The 23,295-nt window shown below is 36.5% G+C and overlaps 1 protein-coding gene across 1 annotated transcript in view; it reads left to right on the top strand.

Moving 5' to 3' along the window:
* Positions 1-23,295, top strand: part of LOC103254782 (collagen alpha-1(XXV) chain) — a 134,358-nt gene that overhangs the window by 76,564 nt on the left and 34,499 nt on the right. The window contains exons 13-22 of the mRNA XM_008052777.1: positions 2,608-2,676; positions 3,464-3,508; positions 5,309-5,353; positions 6,274-6,351; positions 12,528-12,551; positions 13,170-13,214; positions 16,769-16,813; positions 20,483-20,563; positions 21,355-21,417; positions 22,028-22,078. Coding sequence (XP_008050968.1) covers positions 2,608-2,676; positions 3,464-3,508; positions 5,309-5,353; positions 6,274-6,351; positions 12,528-12,551; positions 13,170-13,214; positions 16,769-16,813; positions 20,483-20,563; positions 21,355-21,417; positions 22,028-22,078 — 546 coding nt within the window. The remainder of the gene's footprint in view (positions 1-2,607; positions 2,677-3,463; positions 3,509-5,308; positions 5,354-6,273; positions 6,352-12,527; positions 12,552-13,169; positions 13,215-16,768; positions 16,814-20,482; positions 20,564-21,354; positions 21,418-22,027; positions 22,079-23,295) is intronic.

Raw genomic sequence — 23,295 nt, 5'->3', positions numbered from 1 at the left:
TACAAAACCACCAGGACTTCTCAACATGGGCTAATATGGATAAGGATCTTGGAACTTAAAAGCCCTTCATTATCCATCACAGATCCTATTCCAATTTTTTACCTTTCCCAAGGTAAATCCATTTCTTTAGTGAGGAGAGCACCTCTCTCACCCATAGCCATGCTATTATCAGTCTGAGTTCTAAATCTGTTTGATTATTGAAATTTTACCCCTTATTCAAGAAGCCAGTTGCTCTTGAATCTGTGTTTGGAGAGTATAAACTCCCTCCATTTTCCTGGAGGGCAATTTAGCAAGCTTTTTAAAATACCCATACTTTTTGTTCTAGCAGTTCTCTAACTAAGAATTTATCCTAAGAAAATGACCAGGGATATGTTTACATACAAAAAAGTTTACATACAAAAGCATGTATGTAAAAAATAAAGATTGAACAAAATCAGAGTTTTTTTGTGTTTGTTCGTTTTTCTTTTTGTTTTTAAGTCAGGGTTATACTCTGTCACCCAGGCTGGAGTATAGTGGCATGATCACAGCTCACACCGCAGCCTCAACCTTCTGGGCTCAGTTGATCCTTCCGCCTCAACCTCCCGGTTGCAGGGACTACAGGCACACGCCATGACACTGAACTAATTTTTTTATGTTTTGTAGAGATGAGGTCTCGCTGTGAGGCTGCCCAGGCTGGTCTGGAACTTTTGGGCTCAATAAATCCTCCCACCTTGGCCTTCCAAAGTACTGGGACTACAGGTGTGAACCACCACACCTGGCCTCACAATCAGTTTTAAATTACAGCTTTCTCACTTTAAAAGCTTTGTGATTTGGGGCAAATTACTTAACCTCTCTGAGCTTTAGCTTCCTCATCTGTAGAATATGGATATTAACACCTTTTTCAATTGTCTTGAGGATTGAATAGAATAATTCATGTAAAATGTTTTGTACAGTTCCTACACTTAATCCAACAGTACGGTTCTCAACAGTAATAATTATAAAATAAGCCATACCAATCCATGACTCAAGCCTCCCCTCCAGGGATCCGGTCCACAACATTCGGAGATCACTGTGAATTCCTCTTCTGTCACCTATAACCTTCTATTACTCCTTAATTCTTTTTTTTTGGGGGGGGGGTCGGAGTCTCACTCTGTCACCCATACTGGAGTGCAGTGGCATGCTCCCGGCCACCGCAGCCTCGACCTGCTGGGCTCCGGCGATCCTTCCGCCTCAATCTTCCAAGTAGCTGGAACTACAGGTGCGCGCTACCATACCTGGCTAATTTTTTTATTTATTGTAGAGATGAGGTCTTGCCAAGTTGCCCAGGTGGGTCTCGAACCCACAGGCTCTGGCAATCCACTCAACTCAGTCTCCCAAAGTGCAGGATTACAGGCTGATCCACTGAGCCTGGCTACTTCTTAATTCTTAACAATTTTGTTCACGTGGCTCATGTCTGTCTAACTAGACCACTAGCTCCTTGAGGATGGTAGCCATGTTTATACTTCACAGAGCTGCAAATATATTAAAAAGCTATAACTTGTGTGTCTTGCACCATTCTGAACATTTTTTATATTCTTGAATTATGAGATCAATACTATAATTTTCTCCATTTTAAGAGGGAAACTGAGGTTTGCAGAACTTCACTAACCTACCCCAGAACACAGAACTGGTAAATAGCAGAGCCAGGACTAAAATCAAGATGTCAGATTACAAAGCCTGAAATTTAACCACTTTGCCATGCCTCTTGCTGGTAGTGCTTACAAAGAGGCTGCAGAATGTAACTAGATGTCCGTTCCTACTGCAAGATGTAATCATGGCCTTTATCAATTCCCTTTAAAGGTCTATCTAGTTACCAACATAGCTATTATACAGGCATTTGCCAAACCATTTCCTTTTTTGTAAAAAGGGGATGATAATATAAACATTGAATAATTATGTATTCTTCAGAGTTTTCCAAGAAGACAGAACCAATAAATTATAGAGAGAGAGATAAGAAGGAATTTATTTGGGGAAATGGCTTATGTGATTATGGAGCTGAAAAGGCCCACCACAGGCCATTCTGCAAACTGGGAAGCCTGGGATGCTGGTAGCATGGCTCAGTCCAAGCCCGAAGGCCTCAGAACCATGGATGCCAGTGGGATAACTCTTAGTCTGAGGCCAAAAGCACAAAACACTGGGCATCACTGATGCAAGTCCTGGAGTTCAAAGGCCAGAGTACCTGGAGTTCTGATGTCCGAGAGCGGGAGAGGAAGGGTGTCCCAGCCCCAAAAGAGAGAATTTGCCTTGCCTCTGCTTTTTTGTTGTCTGGACCTCCAACTGACTGGATGGTACTCCCCACATAGAAGACAATTCTTCCCTACTCAGTAAACCAACTCACATATCAAATTCTTCTGGAAACATCTTTGCAGACACACCCAGAAACAATGCTTTTCTAGCTTTCTAGGTATCCTTTAATCCTGTCAAGTTGACATCTAAAATTAACCCTCACAAATATGATTATTAAATGAGATAACTCATGTTAAGAGAGTAAGACAATACTGGAGATATGGGAAATAAATGGTAACTCTCTGATTTCTTTGATTTCATTCAACTCATTGATTAATCTATAAGGTCTTGCAATTTTGACAGGGTGAACGTGGGGAAGCAGGACCTCCTGGAAGAGGTGAGCGAGGGGAGCCTGGAGCCCCTGGACCAAAGGTCAGTTATTCTTACATTGGAAAATAGCATTCTTGGGTTTGGAAATGTGTGTCATTTGATTTAGAACATAAAAACTAAAATAAAATTCTTGACAGGTATTAAAGCAGTCAAAAATCACAAATGGTTTATGGAAATGCACACCAACTGGTTCTTTTCAAAAGAGATTTTACAATTCACCTTACCTTATTTACTCTATTCTGTTCCATGAGTAAATTTGATAACACATCCAAAATGTCCAGGGAGAAGTTCTGTCATATTAACACATTATAACTCAATATGTGTTAAAACTTACTGAGAAAAATCTCTGTGGATAAGTGCTGTGCTCATTTCTATGGTAACTTGATGGAGTGTAACACCTTGAAAATATTGGAACTGAGGATTTATTTGACTGTTCAACCTTATTCATCTAAGCTTCCTGCAAACTAATGAGGTCACACTTTATTTTAATAGCCCATCCTAGAGCCACAGGAAACAATTTACTCTCTGATGAAAATGAAATTTATGCAGACAAACACTGCAGAAACTAATGAGAATTATTCACAGAACTCTTCTCATTCACTGATGGGAGGGTAGTTTTCAGAATAAGAATGGAATGAACTAATGATATGGTGATGATACTTTATGTTTAGTGTTATAATAACCAACATTATATAGAGCCATATATTGAGGCAGTTAAAATAAAGTGTTTCCATTTTTCTTCATTATTTGAAGTCACTGCTAATTTCTTTTTTTCTGTTCTTATCTCCTCTGTCATTTTCTTCTTCATCTTCTTATTCTCCTATAATAGGGAAAACAAGGTGAATCAGGAACTAGAGGCCCAAAAGGGTCAAAGGTCAGTAACAAAATAACCATTTTAATATAACTTGAGGCCTTCAAGATCTGTGCTTTTTGCCTCTTCCACAAAGAGTCATGCTTTGAATTAAACTCTTTCTGCTGGATATGGTGGTTCATGCCTATAATTTCAGCACTTTGGTAGGCTGAGGCAAGAGAACTGTGTGAGCCCAGGAGTTTGAGACCAGCCTGAGTAACATAGCAAGAGTTTGTCTCTACAAAAAAATTTAAAAATTAACCAGGCATGGTGGCATGTGCCTGTAGTTCCTGCTACTTTTCAAGTAGAGAATCACCTGAGTCCAGGAGGTAGAGGCTGCAGTGAGCCATGATCAATCATGCCACAGCACTCCAGCCTGGGCAACAGCATGAGACCCTGACTCAAAAAAATATACATTATTAAAAAAAATTCAACTCTTTTCACACACTGGGATTGCAATAATTCTGGCCCTGTGATGATATCACAAAATAATTTGTTTGTTTCATCTTGCTTATTTTTGTGTAGTCTGTGCTTTAGATTATTCTTTAAGAAAAGTTATATTTCTTACCTATTTCATAAGAATAGATTCTTTAGAAAAATAAAAAACTTAATTTAAGTAATGTGTTGTATAATCTTACTTTTCATTCCCTAGCTATCTTTCTGATAAATGTTCAAATTATTCTTTGCCTTGAAGTTGGTTGACTCTCTTCATTGCATTAAAATTTTACCACTAGTTGAAATTCTTCCCTTTATCATGCTTTTTAAACTATCTGAAATAATATATATATATACTGTCAACAGAATCATGTTGTTTAAAGTGCTATTAGCTAATAACATGGAAAAATGCATGCAAAATGAAGAAAACAGAGAGCAGAGATTATTAACTCTCCATTTGTATCAAATTTAATTATTAGGGTCAATGTTATTAGCATAATGTCGATGGGGAAAGTATAATCCTTTTTCCTGGTCCTTACCCAATTTATAGGAATATGTAGAAAGACATAAAAAATGCTTTGAAGTCCACATAGGAAAAGGATTCTATAAATTTAAGACTGTTTTAAGAAAGCATTAAATCTACACAGTTTCAAATCTCTTCCACAAAGTTTCAGTTTACGCTTCTGAGAATTGCGAGGGCTAGACTATCCCTGCTGTCTCTACAGGTGAGGTAATGACACCATCAGTGAAACTTCAGATTTGTTTTTCATATTGCATTGAAAAGAAAAAGGGAGAGCAGTGTTGGCCCTGCCTATGACCTTCAGCCCTGCCTACCTGTTCCAACTGGCTGCTGTCCACTTCAGCACCGTCTAATTGTCAAAATGCCTGTACCTATGGATGGGCCTTTTCTTAGATCCCCATCATCAGAGGGAAGCCTAGCCTATGATCTTTCTTTCCTAATTTTCCTTACAATGAGCTCTGTACTCCTTCCATGTCCCAATTATCTACACTTTGCTTCTCAGAGGACAGACAACACAATTGCTTGACTCTTTCCCTTTGCCCCAAGCGTGGCTCAGTCTGAAAGGCAAAAGCTTACTTTCAGTGCCATAAAAACCACTTGCTTTGCTTTTGCAGATCTCACCTAGTGAAACAGTCATCATGTGTACTGCTGCTTCATGATACTCTATTATCTGAAAAGGAAATCTTAATTCCCTTCAAGGCGCATCTTTAAAAGGCATTTGACATTTTGTTGGTGATTGCTGTTGAAGTTTCTACTTCAGAAGTTCATTTTTAAAATGCTGCTGTATGGTATATATTTTTAGAATAAGAGAATTCTAGACGTTGGCCTCACTACTAATTAAATTTTTTTTCTCTTGTCAATGGAAAAAGGGTGATCGTGGAGACAAAGGGGACTCTGGAGCTCTGGGACCAAGAGTGAGTGTCTCTCATCTAAACATTTACCCCCTACAAGTCCTGATTTAAAGTGGTGTCCGTTGACTTGTTACAAGGCATCTGGACTGACAATGTCCAATAATAGCATTGAGGTAGACTATTGTAGTTTTCCTTCAACCTCCCGCCCCCCACTTTATTTCTTATTTTAGACATCAGAAGCAGTGAGTATGGAGACTCTAACACATAAAATATGCTTCCTTGAGAAGATGGTCTAAAAAACTCTCCTTACTTGCTTTTTCTCTGTTAAATGAGCAATAGCAAACCCACTGCCATCCAGCTAATAGAATTTTCCTCTTTTCAATTAACCCAATTATAAAAAAGCAATAACCCATATGTTCAGAAGCTTTTTTAAAAAAAGGCAAGGAAATAGGACATGACTAATGGAAATTAAGCAGCAGATCTAATGTGTAGGGTAGAAGTCTTTAAAATATATATGTATTCTCCTTTTTGTTCTCTATTTGATTTCCACAGCAGCCTATTCCAATTGGGAAAGCTAAGCATTTTCTACAGAACAACATTCTATTTTTTTTTTCCAGAATGAAAAAGCAGTCTATGAGGTATAGATGAATAAATACAGATTAGGGATTGCTTTGGAAAATATGATGAAGCCAATAAAATTTTACAAGTCACATCAGATTAACCTGTATTTTATAATTTCCAGAAAATCATTTCAGAAAATCATATATATTTTTTAAGTCAGATGTTATATTTTTAACCTATCACAGACAGGAAGATAGAAGTAATTTGCCTCCAGTAAGGACAAAATGTGAACATAATTACTTATGCTAAAGCACAGCTGGGACTTAGTAAGGAAGCGACAGTCAGTTTCTATCTCTGTTTTTGCCACAGTCCACTCTATATGCTAGCCTAATGCCCATAATTTTCGTTTGTTTTTGTCATAGGGTCCACCTGGTCAAAAAGGAGATCAAGGAGCTACCGAGATCATAGACTACAATGGCAACCTTCATGAAGCCTTACAGGCAAGTGACTGCTCCCTGCCCTGACACACACTGAGAATGTAAACAAAACACCTATGCAATGTTTGTAAACAAAAGCTTCCACACCCTCTGCTCTTGGAGGATCCCACTGCCCCAAATACTCTGGCTCCCTGTTCCCCAGAACCCTTCTCCTTCTCTCTGCCTCAGTTTATCTTCTTTATTTTGTAGTGTTTTTTGTTTTTGTTTTTGTTTTTGAGTTGGAGTCTCACTCTTGTCGCCCAGACTGGAGTGCGGTGGCCGCTCCCAGTCACCGTAGCCTCGACCTGCTGGGCTCCGGCGATCCTTCCACCTCAGCCTTCCGAGTAGCCAGAATTACAGCCATGCGCTACCACACCCGGCTAATTTTTTGATTTATTGTAGAAATGAGGTTCTCGATTGCCCAGGCGGGTCTCGAACCCGCGGGCTCAGGCAATCCACTCACCTCAGCCTCCCAAAGGCGCGGGATTACAGGCTGAGCCACCGAGCCCAGCATGTAGTGTTTTTTAATCGCCTCTTTTCTCTTCCTTCTGCCTTCAGATATACTTAAGCCTTACTAGAAGTAAAAACTTGTGTTCAGTTGGCCAGCTCTTGGCTCCTTGCTTGAAGAGGGAGCTTAGCAGAGCAATTAAGAGCTCTGTAGCTCTACAGCTGGAGCTGCCTGAGTTCGAATCTCACCTCGCTTGCTTCTAAATGTGTGAGCTAGGACAAGTTATTTCACTTCTTTGTGCTCCAGTTTTCCCAGCTATAAAATGAGGGTAGTAATAGTGTCTGCCTCACAGGCTTGTTGAGAAAAGCAGAAGACTAAATACATATTGTATACTTAGAACAGTGCTTGGTGCATGGTAAGCTCTTTATGAGTATTTCTTATTATTGCTACCATTCCATGATTTTCCTTCCATCAAGTAAAGATTGACTGTGTGGCTTGTCTCCACCACGTTTGCTTACCACTCATTCTCATTATATTTAGATTCCTGTATTCTAGTCTTTATCATCATTCTGCTGTAAAGGTCAGCCATAATCTCTGTGTCAAGTCCATTGTACTCATCATTCTTGACTTTTCTGTGACATGTTTATACCAAACCACCATCCTTGTGAAACTTTTGTTTGTCTCTCTGACCTTGTACTTTCATTTCATTTCTTCCATTTTCTTCTCTTATGAATCCAGTCTATTTTGATATTCCAATTTCCCTGCCCAGCCCTTAATTTTTGGTATTTTTAAATCTTCAGTCTTTTCTTAGTACAATCATTTCCTCTGTGTTCTTCCCTATTCTCACTCTCAGTTCTTCCTTTCCAGATCTAACCTGTGTGTGTCTCCAGTCATCTAATTGTATTTCCACTACAGGTGCACCATGGTCTATTGCCTTCTACCAATACATACAAATATACTGGCTACCTTTCCCATCTAGCAGATGAGTCCCTTTTTTAACTAACCAGTTTCTGTTAGTGATATCATGAGTCTGAACTTTGGAGGACAGAAACTTTAGGGCAATTTTAAACTATTCTTAATCTTTCACTTATTCTATCTCGAATGCTGCTATTTCCTTTTCAAAGTGTCTCTTGAGGCTGCCTTTTTTTCCATTTCCAACTAGATTCACATCCTGTTGACTTCATGCCTAACACAGCAATAACCTCTTGACCAATTCCTCTTTCCCTAGAGCCTCCTTGCCCTTCCAGTTCACCCTGTGTGTCACTCCAAGGTTAATTTCCATCAACAATCACGACTTTGATGGCTCCACTCTGCCTAAATGACCCCCCTTGCCTACTCCGTCAAACCCCAATTTTTCCATTTTAAGTCTCTATGATCATGCCCTTCCTAGCAGAACTTTTCATTTCCCCACAGTGTAGAGTTTGCCTGGTGTGATCATTTTAATCATATCCAAACAAATCTCCTTTTGCCCTGAGTTCATCCCATTCTTCTTTCCTTTCTTTCCCATCTAAATTCCATGCTACAATCCACTGCTGCCACCCAGACAAGTTCTCCCTCTTCATCCTTTTAAATTTTAGTTTGATGTTTTAGTAGCCAGAGTGTAGTAACTTAATATTTAATTACTCTCAAATTGCATAGCTGATTTTAGTCTTGCCTCTTACCAGATAGTAAGTTTCTTGGTGATAGATACATATTTTATGTTCATATTGTCTGGGCATGTAAATATTAAATAAGTGGTTATTGGTTGAATGAGTATACATAATTAATATGTATAAGCCGTTTCTCTGCTTGAAAGCCAAATTGTTCTTAATATTCCTCCACCATTTTGGACCCATTTGAAACAGTTTTCCATCCTCATGATTTCACTAACATGATCTAATTATGATGGATCTATACTTAAAGACGTTTTGCTACAACCACCATTATTAACTAGTAAAGTTTTTATTAAGCACTTTTTACAAAATCTATCTGCAGCTCAGCGTATTTTTTGTGGTCTTTTCTTTCTTTTTCTTCTGGTAAAAATGCAAAGAGAAGCATGTTTGCTGCTTGAAGAAATGTTGGTTGGGAAATATCTTTTGTCAATAGCTTAAATTAGTGCCCCGTAGCATAAGTGGATTAGATAAAAGCCGTTGCCTCAGGGTTATTGTCAAGTTCTAGAACCAGTTTTCCAAATTGTTCCCTTCTCCCTAGAAGTTGATAACTGTGTATGGAGAGAAAGAGAGACAGAGAACACAAAGTTTTGGTGTACCTGTGTTTTCAAAGTTCTTACTTACAAAACATAGGGACACTATTTTTAACTTAAATTATTAACAGTATTGTAAATTTCCCTTGAACTACTTCCAGTGACACCATAATTCTCACTACCTTTAAAAGGTATCTCTTCCTTATTTTCCAATAATTGCTCCAATATTGTTGGCCTTTTTCTGCAAAATTGTGAACGAGGTTGTAAAACATTCTTTGCATGAACAGGGTCTGGCATGAAGCAGGCAATCCTTGGTCTACGATAGAAATATCTGATTCAGTCTCACCTCCACTACTAACTAACTGAGTCATTTTTAGGAAATCACTTAATGTGTCTGTACTTCATTGATCTTATCTGCAAAATAAGGATGTTATGGGAATAGATTTTTTTTTTCTCTGTGTTCATGAAATCTAATATTATTCTTATTATTTTTAGGAGTCTCTGAACACTTTTTATTGATGTGCCTAAAAGCATTGTTCTTTTTTAAAAATATGATACCTACATCTTGCTATGAAAGAATATATCCTTCATTTTCTTTCTTACCTTTTAGTTCTATATAACTGCAAAGCAGGCAATACCCATCATAGTCAATTAGTTCATGCTTATGTCTCAACCTAAAGGTTTATTATTTTCACGGAATTGTTAAGCAACTATATGTTGTGCTTATACATAGATTGTAGTTATTTTTCACTTCAAAACTATTGATTTTCCTAACAGTGCTCAAGTGAATTAAGAATTTCTAATAACATCAATTAAGTTATATTGAGAAGCGTAAACATTTATTCTTCCAATTAGCTAACTAGTTATGAATATTTACAACTTTGCAGATTTCATTTCATTATTTCCTCTTTCAAAACAATCTGCCAAAATACTCTAGGATAATTAGATAAATAGAAGTATATTTCAGTTATAATCATACCATATTCAAAATATAAAATTTTGCTGTTACCTCAACTGAAAATTGTTATCCATATAAACATTGCCATAAGTTATTCATTTTTATTTAGCAGGTTAAATTTCCACAGTTTAAACCTATTTCCTAATTCAAGCTTTTAAAAATTCTGCTCATTATTTAAACTAAACGTGTTCTGTAGTGTGAATCATGAGTGCTAAATTTTTATCATTATGAAAAATGAATGAAAATAACCTTTAATTCTAAAGAAATTCCTGTAAACATTTCAGGGAATAAATCACAAAGCAGCTTGCCTGACTGTACCCAATTTACAGTTGCTGTGGTTCATACCTTCCATTCCATGTCACGTCTCACTGGAGAATAGCGTGTCTTTCTCCATAACTACCAAAAAATTCTGGTTTTCAAATCACTGTGAGAGTTCAAGAAAACCCTGCTGAGTTTATGTAGCTTTGACTTAGAAGAGCCATATGCAAGAAATCCAAAGTGAGCCAACATCTCTAAGACTTACCTGTGTGTCTGCACCCTGGTGCTTCCAGATGGTGGGCAAAACTATGTATATGTGTGTTAACTTAGCTTGCTGTCATTTTTGCTCCTATTAACTAGACGGACCACTATACAATTTTCAGGTTTCACAGACATAGTTATTTAACAAAAATCAGTTAAACCCCATGTGTTAGGTCAGCTATCATTAATAATATTCTTTTTATTAAGCAGCTCATTGTAGAACATGTTATCTTTAAATTAAAAAAAAAAAAAGACAGGCCAGGCACAGTGGCTTTAAACTTATAATCCCAGCACTTTAAGAGGTCCAGGCAGGAGAAATGCCTGAGCCCAGGAGTTCAAGACCAGCTTAGGCAACATAGTGAGACCTTGTCTCTATGGAAAAAAAAAATTAGCCAGGCGTGGTGGCATATATCAGTATATCCAGCTACTTGGGAGGCTGAAGCAGAAGGATAACCTGAGCCCAGGAGGTAAGGGCTGCAGTAAGCCGTAATGGTGCCACTGCACTCCAGCCTGGGTGACAAAGTGAGATCTCTTCCATCCCCTCCCCAAGAAATTGTATAATGTTTTAAAAGACAAACTAGCCCTGTGTTCAGTTAGAAAGATTAATTTAAATATGACACATAGTGGAAAACTTCAGAGAGTTTGAATTTTAAACTCCTTTTCTTTTCTAGGGTTTTATGATTCTGCTTTCTAGTTTAAAAAATAGGTAATTGGAAGTCAGTAAGTTATTTCTACTCTATAATTTTCTAATAGCCTTGTTTAAATAACTCATCTACACTGTAGGAGCAAAAAAGTAGTATTCCCATAGCTATAAATTCAATTCTTGTTCCAGGTGAATCCCTTAAGAATAGAGTAAATGGCACCTTATAGTACACACATCTTATGATATAAAGTTCTGGACATTTTTTTTTTTTTAATAACCTTGCCCCCAGTTTGTAGGCATTTTGTGGTTTGTCTTAGAAGCACTGATTTTTTTTCTACTATATTTTCTCTGAAGCTATAATGACCTTGACTGGTTTTATCATAAAATACAACCTTTATTCATTTATATATGATGCCATGTCACTAGAGACTTGTTTGAGGGAAGATAATGTTAAGATTATGTTTTACAGCAACAATAATAAAAACAACAGCAATAGCTTAAATTAGTGATTGGAATGGAGTAGTGGAAAACAAAGAGAGGTGTTAAACTGATATTCACAAGTTTACATATAATCAGATCATGTTTTTTGGTGATCAGAGTCCCTAATAGAAAACATTCTTCCACCTGTGATTCCATAAAGTGGTCATGGGCCTTATAAAACTTTTAGCACAGGACCTAGACTAGAAAATATTAATGTAAAAACATTAGGTATTATGTTTTGGAGATTCATATGTTGAGAAGCATATTTTGTTATAGTTCTCTAGCACTTTAAGAAACTAGAATAATTCTGTCAATTAATCTCTTTAGTATGGCACATACACACAACAAGTTAATTTTTGTTTTTTGTTTTACTTTTTGAGTCAGGGTCTCACTCTGTTGCCCAGGCTGGAGTTCAGTGGCATGCTCACAGCTTACCATAGCCTTGATCTCCTGGGCTCAAGCAATCCTCCTGTCTCGGCCTCCCAAAGTGCTGGGATTACAGATGTGAGCCACTGCGCCTGGCCCCCAAGGTTAATTTTAATGCAACAAATGGGAGGTGGACTAAAAGAAAAAATATATGGAATTGGATATTTTTGCTTTCTTGAATTGAAGTGCTCTCTAGAATATAGTTTTCCCAATAGCAAAATTTCTCAATTCACAATTATGCTAACTAATCTCTAGTGCACACTACTTTACTACATAATTTTTAAATCACATAAATTAAAATTTTAACTTTTTGTTTACTTCAACCATAGAATTTTAAAATAAGATCCTAAAATTAATTTTTAAAAATCTTTACAATTATACTACATTAAAAATAGGATCATATGCTCTCAGCATCTTGTCAATTCCTTATAAGACATCAGACTTGCCAAAACGTTTTCAAAAAGTTGATTATTTCAGAAATGTATTATGTATTATAGCACACAAAATAGATAACTCTGTCTTTATCAATACATTTTCCCAACAGAGGATTACCACCTTAACTGTCACGGTAACTCCTGTTGCATGATTTCTGTGGTTTGTGATTTTGTATTTGGTGTTGATGCATGCCAGTCAAAATGGTGCTAATATAGCTACTGTCTTTATCTGATAGTTAATTTTATGTTTCCTCATATTAATAGCTTTTTCCAACATTTGCTACAGTTGAATCACTTTATCTGCTTAGTTAAAAAGCCAAGAAAAAAAGCTATTGTTATTTTTCTTAAAAGTCACGGGCCTTATTGTAAAAATATAGCTTTGTTCTTTATGGTTTGGGAAACCAAAGCCTTTGGGTTGAAGGGGCAAGTGGTGTATCTAGAAACACAAGAAATGAGAGTAAGCTAACTCTTCCAAAGAAGACAAATGTGGGGCATGGCAGCAATCTTACATTGCTTTACAGAATCAACCCCCAAGCATCTTTAGCATTATTTTGATCTAAAATGTGTTGCTATCTTAGCATGTGAGTGGCTTTTGTAATTATGTGATTGGGGAAATTTTTTTCTTATTGCAAATCAATATTGGGAGATATCCGATTATGATATTAACAAGGGAGGTGTGTAGTGTGCTTAAAGCATGGATTTTAATACATATGCTTGTTAGTTTTAAAAACTGTACTTTTTTCTTAATTTAGGGCCCCCCTGGACCTCCTGGACCTCAAGGACTACAAGGACCAAAGGTTAATCTTTATTTACTTGTTTTTATTTACCACATGCAATGCAGGGAAGCTCATGTTAAGTATATGTATCTTTGAAAATCAATCTTACAAAATCCTGGAGAAGCTGAGATCAGTAATATTACTTCAGAGAGTGAAGAAAAAAAATTGCGATCTGGGCTGAAGGAAGAGGGAAAATTAGGAAGGAAGGAAGAAAAATAGGAAAAGAAGGGGAAGAAATTCAATTTAGGAGAGAATGATGAGAAAAACAACAAATATTAAACAAGGGGAAAAACAAGTTCCACAGAAATTATTAATGTAAAGGAACACTAAATGTAAAAAAATATATAAATGGGAATTGAAGGAAATTAAATTTGACACTAAGAAAGATCCTTCCAATTCTTTTGTAATAAAAAGAACAAGGGAAGCTTTCACATAGCGCATTCACAAATAACAACTTTAAGAATAACTTTTTATTCTTTTGTAAATAACGCATTCCTTTATTACATACATGCAGGCGTTTTGCCATTTAAATCTTATCTAATAAAACTTACCAACTACAAATAGCAGGAACCTAACATTGCTTGATTATATCTTAAATTTGTTGATGGTGTTGACTTCATTCCTCCAAACGAAAGCTTAGTCATTCAACCATATCTGATCAATTAACACATAGCCAGTGATTCTAACATTTCAGGACTGAGCTACACGTGTTGAAATATAACTTTCATCACTGGATTCTTGTAGGAGATTTAAGTAGTTTTGAAATTCATCTTTTGTTTATGCTTCTTAAGGCAGTTTATTTGCTAAGTCTATCATAATACACATGCACACATATCAACTTTTGTATTCTTCTCTTTCTAGATACCTAAGTACAGAAATCTAGTACATAGAAAAATTTATTTTGTATTATATAAAAGAATATAAAGTAAAACATTACTGAGCTTCTTGCCTTTGTAATATGTATTTGGAATATAGATTCTTATTTCAAACAAATTTGGTGAATAACATTCATGTAAGGTGTAGGATTTTTAACTTTCTATTTCTCTACCACATCCTAGTCCCTAAGAGATATAACACAAACAGCTCTCCTGTCATACATAGTCTCTATTTCTAGTGAGCAAGACTGCCTGGATCCTTAATCTTTAATATTGTGGTGAGTAGGAATAAACAACCTAGAAGGAAATCTATAGATTTATTTTTCCTGCGTGTAGAGTCAACCAAGGTCTAGGTTTCTTCCTTTACTCTCTCACTTGACTAAATCTTCAGAACCAAAATTTTCCCCCAAACTGAATACATACCTCATTTCCCCATACCTCAAAAACTTCTAGGACTTTTCTCTGCCGTCCAAAGGCCTACAGAAATCCCAAAAGGCACTCATCTCTTAAGCCAGAGAGGGAAAAAGGGACACCTAGGAAAAAAAAAAAGTCTGTATCACTAAAACCTACATTTACCTGGTTTTATAATCCAATTGCTATTCATTTACCAATTCAATCATTCAATAAATAATTTTTGAGCCTCTACTATGTAGCAGAGGCTAGTATCTAGTAAGGATACTAGTAAGAGGTTTCAACAAGGAGCTTACAGCCTAGGGAGGGAGAAAGGCACACTTATTAATAACTAGAGTAAGTGTTTTGATTATGAGCACATACTATGGATGTGCATGGTAAGGCCACTCCAAATGCTGAGAGTCAAGGATGTCTTTGAGTTGAAATGAAAAGACAGAGAGAAGCTGACCAGGTGACCATCTAGACAAGTGGTGTTGGGCGAGGTTAGTCATTCTCCTGACCTTCTATCCTTGTCATTCTTTCCACTCTGCTGTCACCTTCGGCTCACTCACTCTGTGATGGTCTCATAGTTGAGATCTTGTGTTAGCTAATGTAGGCCTTTATGCTTTTCATGATCTCTCTTTGAAAAGGTTGTGATAATTGAGGTGGAACATAACTGACCAAGAGACCACAAAACGTGGCCAAGCACAGGGGTTCTCCTTTATAGTCAAGTATAGAGGTCCTCCCGAATTCTAATCTCGGAACTGAGTCTTAGACTGAATGGGAACTTACTCAATTAGCATTTCTTCTTCCTTTATCAAACAAGCATTGTTTGATTTCTTACACAGCAAATAACTCTTACAAACTACATTTGTGGGGTAAAGGATAAATGAATAAGTCATGAATTATGTTTTTCTTTTAAATCTTTTTCTTGTGAGCCATATTTTAAAGGGAAAATCTCAGCAAAGCAATCATTATTGGACCCACAGTGCTGACAAGTATTCAGGTTCTGGATATAACTGAGACTTAGCCAGGTGCAGTCAACCTCAGCAGACTTATTTGTGGCAAAATAAACCTTGCCACTACCACAAAGAGCAGGAAGTCTGAAATAAGAAAAAGCTCTCCCCGCCCCCACCTTTTTAAAAATTTTGTTTGTTTAAAACCACAAGATCATGCCTTCCTTACACATTGGAAAGCTCAAATTTTATGCTGTAGCCCATAGCTCTTAAAATGTTTGCCAGGGGAAGGAGTTCTAGCCATTTCAGTATGGTGGTTTATAGCATAACCAAATAAACCTTTCTAGAAAATACAGCCTTAAGTCCACTCTCTTGGAAATCTGTCTGTGAGGCAGACCACTCACACTCAGAAGGGCTGTTTCTACAAAGTTTCTACAGTGTGGGATTCAGGAGTATTTGTAATGAGATCCACATAAATGACTCACTGATATAAAATAACGTCTTTTTAAGAAATTTGTCTGTTTAGTACCTTTCAAAACTGAATGTGACTAAGCACTTGTTGTTTGGATAACTCTCTGGCATATTATATAAATTTGTTTTTCGTGGAATATCTTCAGTTAAAAAAAAACCACATATCTGTATATTTTTAGTTTGTTAAAAGTGCTATAAATCGTGATGTGAATAGCAAATTTGAGTTCATTCCTTTCACAGTATAGGAAATTGAATTGATCCTAAAGTAATTTCATGTAGATTAAGACATCATCTGATTTATTATTTCCTTCAGTGAGGGTTTTCTGGCAATAGTACACTCACAATCATGAATTTGTGTCTACTGTGCAAACAGTGCCAATTAAAATACTGTAAATTCATAAAACTTTGCATTTTACTTTTTTCTTAGGTTGACTGTTATATAATTTTTTTAACTGAATTTGAAAGATAAGAGAAACCATACATCAAGTCCTATAGGGGCTGACTTGAAAAATAAAAAAATTTTTAAAAAAGAAAAACCATACATATTTTGTATGGAGAAAAAAATTATTAGGCATATAGGTTGTTGCTATAGGATATGTCAGTCATCAAATTATCTTCATCAGATTTCTTTTACTATTTTTTTAGCCTCCATCTCACATAGAGAAAAAAATAAAAACACTGAATCCCAGCTATATATACATAATGTTCAAGAAAGATTTTAAGTTTACTTAGTCTGAATATGTGTTATAATAGAGTATTCTTTTGTTACGATGCATTTGCTGAAAGTCAAATTGTACTGTTAATCAACTAGCATCATTTTTTATGTAGTGCAGTCTGTTACCAATGAGAAATGAAGGCAAGCTATCACTTTTTATCTTAATAGGGTGAGCAGGGATCTCCAGGAAGCCCAGGAGCTGATGGAGAGCAGGTAATTTTCAGATATATGCCATTATTTAAAGCATCATTCTTTTTTTTTTAATTTTTAATTTAAAGTTGTGGGGTACAATTCAGGGTTAGCTATACAAATGTTCATTACGCCAAGTATCCTTGTTGTTAAGGGTACCCCGCCGGCAGTTTCCCGTTACTGCCAATCCCACTCCCCAACCCCCAACAGTTTCCCACTACTGCCAATCCCTTTCTTACAGTATTATGATAATTGTTCAAGTTCTGCTTATGAGTGAGAACATGTGGTACTCAGTTCTTTGTTTCTGTGATAGATCACTCCATATTATAGACCCTAAGTTCATCCAAGTTGCTGTGAAGTTCATAATTTTGTCCTTCTTTATGGCTGTGTAATATTCCATCATGTTATTTACCACATTTTTTTAGTTCAGTCTTCTTTCTTTGGGCAGCAAAATTAGTTCCATGTTTTTACTATTGTGAATAATAAGGCACCATTCTTGATCACGAATTTTATTATAGGTTTGAAGCCAAAAACTCTTTTAAAACCATTTTTTCTAGAGACTATGTTAACACTAAAGCAATTGGTTTTAAATTAAGCATTAATTTTATTTGCAGAAACATCTGAGTTATATGATGCTTTAGTTTTGTTCTTAATACTTCCTATCAATCCACCAGCGACTCCTCAGCAAATTGTTAGTAGACTTGTAAGACCTTTATCAATTTAGTACAAATAGCCTAAATTTAGACAGTAAATACAAATAATTCGAGATTAAAATCAGTGATGATAGTTTTCACAAAATTAGATGTTGTTTATGTGCATTATTTAGTCATTTTTTTCCCCAAATAAACATTATACCTAATTTTCTGAATCCTTAAAATGACAGAAACAAGCAGGGCACTTGTACCTTTGCAGAGTATAGCAGTGTCTCTAAGGGTTTCCCCAAAACAGAAGTTGATAATTTTTTTTTTTTTTTAGTTGGAGTCTCACTCTGTCACCCAGACTGTAGTGCAGTGGCCGCTCCCGGCCACCGCAGCCTCGACCTGCTGGGCTCCGGCGATCCTTCTGCCTCAGCCTTGCGAGCAGCTGGAATTACAGGGGCACGCTACCACGCCCAGCTGATTTTTGATTTATTGTGGAGATGAGGTCTTGCCAAGTTGCCCAGGCAGGTCTTGAACCCGCGGGCTCAGGCAATCCACTGACCTCAGCCTCCCAAAGGCGCGGGATTACAGGCTGAGTCACTTAAAAGGCCAGATAGTAAATGTTTTAGGCTTTACAGACCATGTCCAGTCTCAGTCACATTTTCCCTTAAAAAAAATACCCCATTAGAGTTGTTTAAATTATTTAGCCTCTACAAAAACAATCTCTGGGCTGGATTTAAGCCGTGGTTTGGCAACCTGGCCATAAAAGAATCTGACCAGGAGAATGTGCACAGTGTTCAGAATTCAGAACAGTACTACAAGTGTTAGTTTCAAGCTCTGTCAAAAAGATTATTGATACAGTTAGTGAACATATACTCCTCAGGAGAAAGTATTAGACAAGAAAATAATATTTAGGAGATGAGTTATTTTTGATATCAAAATTGTGTGTTAAAATCATATAATGCCACATTAAATAAACATAGAAGAAGAAAGAGACTTTAGATGATTTGCTATATCAGAGATCACTCATAATTTAAAAATCTGGCTGTATGATGTCTCTCACTATTGGTCATTATAAGTAATTCACTTGATAGGCATAATGGCATACTGCATGGCCCCTACATATACAATAGCTGGATTTTTAAAGTATAAGCTTTAGAAGGTCTTCTTCTGCCACTAAGTCCAGTGGGTTGGCCATCCCACTACTTTCTAACACAAGTTCCTTAAACTAACTAGGGTCTGATTAAGCAGTAAAATTCAGCTGTTCATTCAGGCACTACTTACCCACACGCCCACGAGTGCTTCTAAACTAGATGCTATGAAATAGGTACCATTAACAAGAAAAGACACATTCCTTTCCCTAAGTAGTTTTTAATACAGAAAAGATAAACAGGTTTGTGCAGCCTGGAGGCCCCTTACCACAGCAGTCCCCAACTTTTTTGTCATCAGGACCAGTTTCATAGAAGACAATTTTTCCACAGATGGGATGGGGAGGGCGTGATGGCTTTGGGACGATGACATTTATTGTGCATGTTATTTCTATTATTATTACATTGCAATATATAATGAAATAATTATACAACTCACCATTAAAAAAAAGAAGTGTGGACAGAAGTAGTAAATAAAATAGGCTACACATGGACTAAAATAAGTGTCGGATTCTGACTTAAACTTGCCACCAGATGCAGCTGTACAATTGAAGTACATCAACTCACCACTCACTGATAGGATTTTGATATGAATCTGCAAGCAATTGATTTATTATGTCTCTGTGCAGTTAAACCTCACTGCTAATATTAAACTGTATTTGCAGTTGCTCCCCAGAGCTAACATCACTGCCTCAGCTCCACCTCAGATCATCAGGCATTAGATTCTCATAAGGAGCACGCAACCTAGATCTCTCACATGAGCAGTTCACAATAGGGTTCATACTCCTTTGAGAATCTAATGCTGCCACTGAGCTGACAGAATATGGTGCTCAAGTGGTAATACAAGTGACAGGGAGTAGCTATAAATACAGATGAAGCTTCGTTGGCTCACCCATCACTCACCTCCTGCTGTGCAGCTTGGTTCCTAATGGGCCACGAACTGGTACTGGCCCATGGCCCGGGAGTCAAGGACCTTTGCTTTACCATAAGTATGATCGGCTCTGTTGAAGAATGAGCCATCTGGTCATATTGCAGTGAGGTCCCTAGGATGAAAATGCTTAACAATATAAATTAATTTCAGTATTAATATTATAAAATTCAGATTTGTTAACATTTAAAATGTTCATTCATCTATTTCCTCACTGTAAAAGGAGAATAAAAATAACATTCTGACTACTCTCATAGAGATACCACAAGGACAAAATGAGAGCACTGTGAAAAAGTTGGAGCATTTTTAAGCGTTGGCCAAGCATTAGTGTGGAGTAAATGATTTAGCTGTCTGTAGACAGGACCATCAAAAACTGATGATGACTGGAACTTCTGCCTGCAGTTAGGGGATAGGGGAACATAGAATTGAAGATAAGAAAATTTTGTTTGATCCTGTATTATTATAACAACACTAGGTTCCAGCTCAAAATGTATACTGCACTATTGAGACTAAATTCATTAATATGTCTTCAGGACTGATTAGATAGAACTAGCTGCCAGGAAAAATATGAAATCAAGAGAAATGATGTCAAAACCTGAGTTCATATTTTTTATATTTAAATAGCCTAATAGGCAGGGCATGGTGGCTCACACCTGTAATCCCAGGGTTTTGGGAGGCCAAGGCAAGAGGATTGCTTGAGGCCAGGAGTTTGAGACCACCCTGGGCAACATAGTGAGACCTTGTCTCTAGAAAATTTTTTGTGACTAGCCTAATAGAACCTACTCACTTCTATTAAAAGGGGAAATAGTATTGATGCATATAGAAGGTTGCTGTAAGAAATAACTCTACATAAAATTAAAATCAGTTATCTCAATGTAAGACCCATCTATTGACAAAATTGATCCAGAATTCTATTTTCCCTAGAATATAACTATCAGGGGTCAGTGTGCTTCTTACATGCAAACCCTATCATTTGTAGGGACTCAAAGGTTCAAAGGGAGACATGGGGGACCCAGGTATGCCAGGTGAAAAAGGAGGAATTGGACTTCCTGGATTGCCGGTATGTTTATACTTTTTAATATGTTTGTATTGAGATAAATGAAACAATCAGAAAAAAGTTATATTATTAGCTGTAATCTCACTTAGTGGTTGATCTAATTTTTTATTTTGAAATATTTGCAGTATTATCTGTTAATTACTTCAACTAGGGAACTAAATTTTAAAACATGTAAACAAATGAATTATAAAGTAAACCTTCATGTTTTCATGAATTATTTTCACTGATAAACCATAATAAAGAAATAAGTCAAAAATATATAACAATTAAAGAACAAGTTACTCTGGGAAGTTTTGTATGATTCTATAGGATGTGTTTTTATGGTTTTCTCCCCTAATTTTTACTGAGAATTTGGAGGGTAAAATGTATAAATTGTAAAACAAACAAAAATATAGTAAACGTCACTGCCTTAGATCTTTTTTTTTTTAAAAAGGAAGTATATAAATGTGAAAACTAAGTTACATGACATACCTTTGCTGTTTAAAATGAGTGCCACCATAAAAGACATAATATTTATAACCCAATATACTTAACACTGTATAAGTTTAACCTATCAAGTCCAACCTAGATTTTATTAACTTATATTTTATTTCACATATCACCCACAATCCTATGGATTTTAGTAAGCTTGCTATTGAAGGTTAGAATGCAAGGAGATCAGTCCTTCTTTTATACATCATGTGCTTAATAGTATAAAATTTCGAGAGGATAACAGGTTTAGGACAAAAATTCTGTTGTCTCTTACACTTGGAAATAACTTGACCCGCTTAATTCTGCTCTATGGTTATTTGTAGGGAGCCAATGGAATGAAAGGAGAAAAAGGAGACTCTGGAATGCCGGGTCCTCAGGGTCCTTCTGTAAGTCCATGGTGGCTGAACTTCCACAGTTCCTGAAACTCTTGCAACTCCAACCTATTACTTACCTAGTTCCACCCCTGCCAGATGGTTTAGCAACAGTAGAAAGACCTCGATCCTCTTGGTTTGTCAAACTGCAGAAGAAATTTCTGTCAACCTTGTACAGTGACAAAGTGTCTCAGGAGGCTGAGAGAGAAGCAATTTTTCAGAGAACTGTCTAATCCTTAGGGGAAAAGCAGTGGTTTTCCAACACTTGTGGATGAGCTTTGTAAATACAGAATGTACTTTTTTTTCTCCTCCAGAGTCCTGTTTATGCTTAGTGAAATATTTGAGAGTTTAATAGTACTTGTGGCATTATAGCATTTGGTAATCAGTTCCTTCCTTTTATTTTAAGGTACTTTTGATTTATTCTGGCTTTTGTAGAACAACTGTATTTTTTAAGAGTTTTTTAATTCTCACAGAGGAATTTCTAAATCACATACATCACTTATTCCAGTGTCTTTCTTCCTCTACAACTATTAATGGCCTTAGCAGAATCCCAGCACAAGCATCAAACTGAACTGCCTTATTTAAATGAAGTAACCAAATCAATGTTTATTTTTTGGACATACAGATCATAGGCCCACCAGGCCCACCAGGTCCTCATGGTCCACCCGGTCCCATGGTAAGCTTCCCTTTTCTCCAAAATGAAATTGTTTATTTTATGAGCATGCTACTAAGAAAACATGAACACATCTCTCTAAACAGCCAGCTTGTATTTTGTACTACTCCCTGAGGAATGGACAGAAAATATGAGGTGCTTTGGGATCCACTGATTTGACAGTGTTATGTTTCACTCCCCCAAACACATATGTTGGGAAGAGAGAGTAGTTCTGTGATAGGAGAATTAAGGAAAGACAGACAGACTGGTAAGCAGTACTCCAACCTTACGTTATTAAAGTTAGCAAATAGTTTTAATCAGTCACTGCTCTAGACTGTTATTTGCAAAATAAAATTAATAATTGTAGCCATCAAAGAATGTTCCTAACAAATTTTGAGATTTGAGACTTTTTAATGAAATATTTAATAAGAACTTTCATTATACAAGTATCAAAATATCACATTGTACTCCATATATTATGTGCTAATTTTGAAAAGAACATTTATAAAATAGTGTGATAAAATTTGAAGCTTACTTCCACAGATGAAATACATTGTTAGAGCTTTACCTTTTCACTTTTATGGTACTTGAGTTGAATCATTGAGCCAGGCCCACTGTTTACTGCCTTGACCAATGGGGACAGTGACCCTGCCCTCATAGAACTTACATCCAGTGAGGAAGACAGTTATTAAGCAAGTGTAATTCTCTAAACATCGAGCCAATGGCAGTTGTGTTAAGGTTAGAACATAGAAAGCAGAGTACTTGAAACACTGTTGACTGGGGCAGAGTAGAGTCAGACAGGTTATAAGGTCATGTGCATTTTTAAGATGTTTCAATAAACCAAAAGACTGCAGTAATACAGATTCAATAAATTGTGGTCACATTTTTTTCCCCTATTACACTCTAAGAAAGAGCATCATTGGAATAATCCAAGCCACAGAGTGTAGCTTTTCTAACTGCTATTTCTATTTCATAACAAAAACAATTATAATTGACTTTATTTTCTTAAGACTAAATGATTCATTAAGAATTAAGCAAATGACATACTTTTAGCTTTTTTTTTAACTCCTTCCACTTTAAGTTAGGTTAAATTTGAAAATGCTGTATCCTTTTCATATTATAAAATTAATTAGTTGGAAAGAATTTTAAACCATTATTAAAATGAGATAAGAAGCCAGGCTCAGTGGCTCAGCCTGTAATCCCGCGCCTTGGGAGGCTGAGGTGAGTGGATTGCCTGAGCC

This window comes from Carlito syrichta, unplaced genomic scaffold (genome assembly GCF_000164805.1).
Source record: "Carlito syrichta isolate Samal-C Ts95f unplaced genomic scaffold, Tarsius_syrichta-2.0.1 Scaffold287500, whole genome shotgun sequence".
Lineage (NCBI taxonomy): Eukaryota > Metazoa > Chordata > Mammalia > Primates > Tarsiidae > Carlito > Carlito syrichta.
This window is presented reverse-complemented; position numbering and strand designations above follow the sequence as displayed.